This window comes from Bufo gargarizans, chromosome 10 (genome assembly GCF_014858855.1).
Source record: "Bufo gargarizans isolate SCDJY-AF-19 chromosome 10, ASM1485885v1, whole genome shotgun sequence".
Lineage (NCBI taxonomy): Eukaryota > Metazoa > Chordata > Amphibia > Anura > Bufonidae > Bufo > Bufo gargarizans.
In genome coordinates, this window is record NC_058089.1 from 24,487,626 (window position 1) to 24,495,204 (window position 7,579).

Here is a 7,579-nt window from a genome sequence, read left to right on the forward strand (position 1 = left end):
GTAAACTTTAATGAGTGTGCGGGATCTGTAATCATAGGCAAATATAGAGCGTGCTTCTGTGATGGACCCACGATCCGTGGAAAACCACTGATGTTAATACAAGCATTGGGTACGTGAGCGCTCGGTGGAGACCACTGACAGCACACGATTCACGGATGTTATTAGGCTGAAAAATTCATCCGATTCATCCCCCGTCCTGCGATATTGATCAATGCTTCAACCCTTTTCTTGGTCACTACTAAGTAGATATTTTGTTATACTGCAATTTTCCATTTTATCCATATTGTGGGAAATATTCCTAAATTTTTTTTTAAAAGCACAGGATTTTTTTTTCTTTTAACCCTGAGGCCGGATTTACTAATGAAATGTATGTGTCCTTAGTTTTCCCTACTGAGTATCATTAGCACTTAAAATACCTGCTTGGTTTACACATCGGCTGCCCTGGGGTGCGGTGCGTACACAGGCCCTTAGGCTAGGTCTACACAACGACATTTGTCGCGCGACAGATAGGGCACAACATTTGTCGTGCAACATTTTGTTGCACTAATGTCGCACGACAATTTTTATAATGGCAGTCTATGGTGTCGCACTGCAACATGCGACATGCTGCGACTGCGACGCAACAGTCGCAGAAAAATCCATCTCGAATGGATTTTCTGCGACTGTTGCGTCGCAGCATGTCGCATGTTGCAGTGCGACACCATAGACTGCCATTATAAAAATTGTCGCGCGACATTAGTGCAACAAAATGTTATTTTAGTACAGATGTCACTGTAATGTCAGTGCACACCAATGATCACCCCCTTATGTAACATATCTCCAGATTGGAGATAAAGTTTTAGATAATAGATAGATAATAGATAGACATATATACGGACTGAGTGCTGTCTATTTTATGCAAATTAGATAGATAGACAATAGATAGATAGAGTAGATGGACAACAGATAGATAGATATTCTTGGCATTGATGTCAGAATATCAACTGATTCACCAATAACTTGAACGCCCCCCAATAGCTCCCATTTTTTTATTAAAAAACCCCTTTATTACAATCAATCGTCATACATACATACTTAGTACTGCGACGCAGCGCAGGCCACGAGGCAGCACTTAGTAAATTACTTACAGTCGTCTTTGTGAACATGGCATTGTTATGTAACGCACAGGCCAGCCTACACTGTACATCACCATGCATGCTACACTAGCATACCTATTCAATCACAAAGCTTCCAACAAAGCATTTAGACAGTGATGAAGGAAGCCCCCCTCCGCTCATCACTGTCTAAATGCTTTGTTGGAAGGTTTGTGATTGAAAGCACATGTCCTCTGCCTAAGGCCTCATACACACGTCCGTTGTGTGCATCCGTGTCCGTTGTTCCGCGAAAACTCGGAAAAATGCACCGTTTCTCATCCACATCCGTGTTTCCTGTCCGTCAAAAAAATAGGACCTGTCCTATTTTTTTGACGGACAACGGTTCGCGGACCCATTCAAGTTAATGAAAAAACACGGAGGCACACAAGATTGTCATCCGCGTCCGTGATCCGTGTCTGGTTTTTTTCTATCATTTTCAAGGCAAACTTGACTTGATATTTTTTCAATTTTCTGGTCTTGTGATCCTCCAAAAATCAAGGAAGACACAAGGAAGAAAAAACGGACACGGATCACGGAACAACGGAACCCCGTTTTGCGGACCGTGAAAAAATACTGTCGTGTGCATGAGGCCTTATTGAGAAGACAGAAACAAATGGGGGGAGAGGGGTTTAGTCCTCTTCTTCGTCGTCGACGTCCAAGATGTAATCCCGCAGATAAGCCTGCGGCATTCCAGGACCGACATGTTCTCCCTCCTGAGTACGAGCCGGTTCCTGGAAAGCCATATAGCGTCATTAAAGCAGTTCATAAGGCGCCAGGCCTCCTGGATGTCCTCAACGGTATGAATCCCAGGAAATAGTCCATACAGCACTGAAGAGCGTTGCAAGCTGTTCCTGGGCACAGAGTCTTTGAGTTCATGTTCCAGAGCATCCAACAGGCCCTGCGCAAAGGGGCACTCCCAAAACAGGTGATAAGATGTTTCCTCCTTGAAAGGGCACCTGGGGCAGTACCAATATCTCCCATTATTGGAAGTGATGACCATGCACCAAAGATGTATCTTTCGTATTTGACCTAAAGACAAAAGGTTCAGTGACTATCTGACGCCTGACTGGCTAAAAAAGTTTGTTTAGTTTGGACTGTGATAACCAATGGAGGAGAAGACCTTCCTTAAAAGTGACCAGCCCTCTCCATACAATAGGACTGGCCTCCTATATAAAGGCTTGCCTGACTTGTCTTCACACTTGACTTTTCTGTGCTGGTACAGATATAGACAAGACAATGCACTTCACCACCCTGCTCGCCTTCTGCTGCTTCACCAAGATCCTCTCAGCTCCAGGTAAGACGATTTCCTACTTATTTATTTCATTCTTGGCCTAGTAACTATTAGTAATAGGACATGACTTATGTCTTAGTTATTTGTGATGCTGGGGTGTTCATATGTACTTTATATATATATATATATATATCTTGTAGACACATTGGGGGGAATTTAACTATCATTAACATAGTTAATCACACCCACCTTTCCACCCACATTACAAAACTGGAGTGAGTGGTGTAAAAAAAGCTAAAAGTTGCACAATTTTGCCCTGTTTTTGTGACTTTTTGATGCCAGAATTCTGAAATGAAGGTATAATAAATCAGGGCTAGGAACTGATGCAAAGGAAACATCGGCCCTGATTTATCATACCTTCATACCTGCGACTGGCCGCTGTGTTCATTTCAGGGGGCTGCAGGGGGTACAGGGTCCCTATTGTCATGGTTGGTGGGGGCCCCAGCAGTAGGATCCCCACCGATCTAATAGTTATCCCCTGTTAAGGGATAACTTAATCTAACTGGGATAACCTCCTTAAAGCTTAAAGGGATTCTGTCACCTCGTTTTAGGTTATAGAGATGCGGACATGCACGGCTAGATCGCCGCTAGCATGTCCGCAATATACCTGTCCTACAGGGCTGTGTCCTTTTATTGTGTTTAAAAAAGATTTTAGAGATATGTAAATTAGCCTTGTAAGGTGCCCAAGGAGCTGTACTAACCTTCCTGGTGCCCAGCCGTGCCCCCTGTGAAGGAGCCCAGCACCGCCTGCGTCCTTCGAATCTCCTCCTTTCTTCACAGTTAGATTGCCGTAATTTCCCGCATTGGCAGTGCCGGTATAGCGTTCCTTCCCTGTGCTGGCATCAGGCTCAGGGAAGGAACTGCGCATGCGCAAGCTCGCGGCAATCTGAAGAAAGGAAGAGATTCGGAGGACGCAGGCGGTGCTGGGCTCCTTCACAGGGGGGTGTGGTTGGGCACCAGGAAGGTTCGTACAGCCCCTTGGGCATCTTACACGGCTCATTTACATATCTCTAAAATCTTTTTTAAACACAATAAAAGGACACAGCCCTATAGGACAGGTATATTGCGGACATGCTAGCGGCGATCTAGCTGTGAATGTCCGCAGCTCTATAACCTAAAACGAGGTGACAGAATCTTTTTAAACACAACAAAAGATACATATATAATGCATAATGAAAAAAAAATGCAAAAAACATAATAATACTTTAATGGAAAAAGTAAAGAAAAAAAGGTCCAAACAGAAAATCTTTTTCCACCCAGAGAGCAGAGATGTCTCAGCCCCCGTCTTCTTGCACCTTTTTATTTTAACTTTCGGAGTGCTGACATTTTTGTCCAAATTGTTTACAAAGGGCCATTGCCTTCTGAGTCAAGTGCATGGGGGTCATGACCCCTCATATATTATATCTTATATCTCATATTCTATCGTATGGTAATTGTGCTGTTATTCTTTACTCTTTGCTATATGTTGAAGTCAATTCTTACCGGTCGTTACATTTTCTTACCCTACAGTTATCATAGACACCTCCTGTACAACGTCAGACTGTGAAGATACAAGTAAGTCTCCTACCCTTACCTTCCACTATTATAATCCATCTGTACCAGATGATCTGTAGAGCGTTTTTTCATAATTATGAAATTGGTACATAAAACGTCCATGTGTCTTCTGCCATCTGAGCTTTCAATGGTTCCTCAACAGTGAAATCACCCACCAATAAGTTTGTTTTTATTTCTATTAGGCCGGGTTCACATCACCGTTTCATTTTCCGTTCTTCTGATCCGTCTAGAAGAACAGAAAAAAACTGATCCTTTATTTTAAGCATCCGTTATACTTAGTTATGCACATTTTGCTTCCATTTTAGCCATTTTGTGTAGGATTTTTTTCCATCTACAATAAAGCATCTCAGATGGAAATGGCCAAAACGGATGCAACATGAGCATAACAGCGGAAAGGATGCTTAAAATAAAGGATCAGGTTTTTATTCAGTTCTTCTGATGGATGAGAAGAATGAAAAACGAAATGGTAATGTGAACCTAGCCTTAAAGGGGTTCTTCACTTTCATTTAACTGATGATCTATCCTCTGGATAGATCATCAGCTTCTGATCGGCCGGGGTCCGACACCCGGGACCCCCGCCGATCAGCTGTTTGAGAAGGCAGCGGCGCTCCAGCAGCGCCACGGCCTTCTCACTGTTTACCGCCGGGCCGCCCGCCCACTGACGTCACGACTTGTATCAACTAGAGTGGGCGCGGCTAAGCTCCATTCAAGTGAACAGAGCTTAGCCCCGCCCACGCTAGTTGATACTAGTCGTGACGTCAGTGGGCGGGCGGCCCGGCGGTAAACAGTGAGAAGGCCGTGGCGCTGCTGGAGCGCCGCTGCCTTCTCAAACAGCTGATCGGCGGGGGTCCCGGGTGTCGGACCCCGGCCGATCAGAAGCTGATGATCTATCCAGAGGATAGATCATCAGTTAAATGAAAGTGCAGAACCCCTTTAAGTGTAGTCTTGTCATTGAGACCTTCTGTAAAATCAACATCTACATCAATGTCAAGCAGAGCCCTTATAGCACACAGTGGATTTTCCGCTGGAGTAGGGTTCCCACCCCTATAGATAATAGATTCAAAAACTCCAGCCAAGTTGTATTAAGTGAAATTCCGTTTTATTTTGCAAACAAATGGTGGTTGCTACGGCAAAGTGACGTTTCGGCACATCCGTGCCTTCATCAGACTAGTGCCGCTTGAAGTAAAGAAGATCTCAGTAGTGGGCGCAGTGGGAGGTAGACATGCGGTAGTGCCGCTGGAGAGAAGAAATTTCACTTAATACAACTTGGCTGGAGTTTTTGAATCTATCATCTACATCAATGTTCACATATCTATTGAAGTCGGTAAAGCCTGTATTACACAGCTCGATGTGGAAGACGATGGTCGGGAGGAAAGCGTTTTTCCCGGTAATCACCTGCTCGTTAGCGGAGGAGACCGCTGCTATTACATGCAGTGATCTCTGCAGCATGGGGAAGAACGATCACTATGCCATTGCTCATCCCTACGCTATATAATGGTTTGCTGGCGGCAGATCATTATTAGACACCTTGATCTGGCGCCTGCAAATGATAATTTTTTAACATGTCAAAAGATTTGGATCGCCCGATGATTGAGCGTTTGCTCGTTCATTGGGCAAACGTCGGCAGTATTACACTGCCAGATGATCATAACGAGTGTTTATACAAATGCTCGTTATCAATTATCTGATAAAAAATTGGTCAGTGTAATAAAAGCTTAAAGGGGTTGTCTGGGTTCAGAGTTGAACCTGGACATACCCCTATTTTCACCCATCTGGCACCCCTGATATGAACGTTTCACTTTCCGATGCTCTCTTGCCCTGAGCTGAATTGTGCAGGGAAAGGGCTTTTTTGTTTATATTTTTACACTGCTAGGCAGAGATGTCACCGATACTGATGGGCAGGCTTTAGTGCTGCAGTAGCCGTAAAATGTCGGCGATATTACATGCCGGGGGTAGACATCCTTGGGACTACAAAAAAATTACTTTTCCTATCTCCTCACACCACACACAGCTTTAACTCTCCATCAGGAGAAGCTTCATGTTAATAATTTTCTTGCTGCTCTTTTAAAAGATGTTCTGCAGCAGCTGATAGAGGTTCTGTATTACTCTAATAATAAGTACTCTATTGTATTTTCAAGGAAACTGAAGCATGATTAAATGTAAATAAGGAAAATCTCATAACAATTCTAACCATATTATCTATTTCTTCTAGATATCTTTATTGGCCATGATCAGGTAGAGGGATCCGGTGGAGAACCCTCAAAACTGCCATTTATTGGACAGGATGGGGGAGAAGGATCTGGCATGGACTCTTCATCATCCATACCTATTGGCCAGGATGGGGGAGAAGGATCTGGCATGGACTCTTCATCATCACTACCTATTGGCCAGGATGGGGGAGAAGGATCTGGTATTGGCGAATCATCATCACTACCTATTGGACAAGATAGAGGAGAGGGATCTGGCATGGACTCTTCATCATCACTACCTATTGGACAGGATGGAGGGGAGGGATCTGGCATGGACTTGTCATCATCACTACCTATTGGACAAGATGGAGGAGAGGGATCTGGCATGGCTCCATCATCATCACTACCCATTGGCCAGGATGGGGTAGAAGGATCTGGCATGGACTCTTCATCATCACTACCTATTGGACAAGATGGAGGAGAGGGATCTGGCATGGCTCCATCATCACCATCACCTATTGGCCAGGATGGAGGAGAGGGATCTGGAATGTAAAGTGGAAATTAAAATGAAGGATAAAGATATGCCTTGAAGGCGAGCAATGAAGTTCAAAGAACTGTTATATTTCACAAACCCTGGTGATCGGGATCAGCTGTTGTATATAGAAGATATCTACAGTGTTATTGTCACTTTTTTAAAATAAAAGATAATTTTCTTCAATTTGTTCATAAATTAGAGTATGGGGGTCAAAGGGGACGCTGACACATAGATAATGTGCTTTAGCAGGGAGCACACAAGCATAGTAAAACAGGGAGATGCATCAATACACCCAATGTTAATTAGTGCATTGGACTCTATGACAATAGCAATCTAATGATTGCTTGTTTATAGTTCCCTATGGAAACTTTCATTCTTGTGGACCACCTAAAGGGTTCACAAAGTTTGTAAATTCAGTTTTAAATAACTTGAAGGGTGTAGTTTCTAAAATGGGGTCATTTATGGGGGGGGGGGGGGGTTCTACTATGTAAGCCCCAGAAAGTAACTTCATAGCTGAACTGGTCCTTTAAAAAGTGGGTTTTTGAAATTTTCTTCAAAATTTTAAGAATTGCTTCTAAAATTCTAAGCCTTCTAGCGTCCTATAAAAAGATAAAATGACATTTACAAAATGATGCCAACATGAAATAGACATCTCAGAAATATACAGTAACAACTATTTTATGAGGTATCACAATCTGCTCTAGGCTTCTTTCACACTCGCGTTTCACTGATCCGTCTCAAAAATGGCAAAATGGATGCAAACTGGGGCCTTTTAAACGGATCCGTTCAAGCAGATCCGCCTGTAAATCTGATCCGTTCATTGCGTTTGGTTCCGTTTAGCGGATCCGTTTTGAAAGAAAATGTATATCTCAAAGAG

General features: G+C 43.4%; 1 protein-coding gene across 1 annotated transcript; it reads left to right on the forward strand.

Moving 5' to 3' along the window:
• The first annotated feature begins 2,369 nt into the window (after positions 1-2,369).
• On the forward strand, positions 2,370-6,720 carry LOC122920012 (glycine-rich cell wall structural protein 2-like). The gene is made up of 2 exons (XM_044269221.1): positions 2,370-2,427; positions 6,191-6,720. Exons 1-2 carry the CDS (start codon positions 2,370-2,372, stop codon positions 6,718-6,720), a joined length of 588 nt encoding a protein of 195 aa, XP_044125156.1.
• The last annotated feature ends 859 nt before the right edge of the window (positions 6,721-7,579 follow it).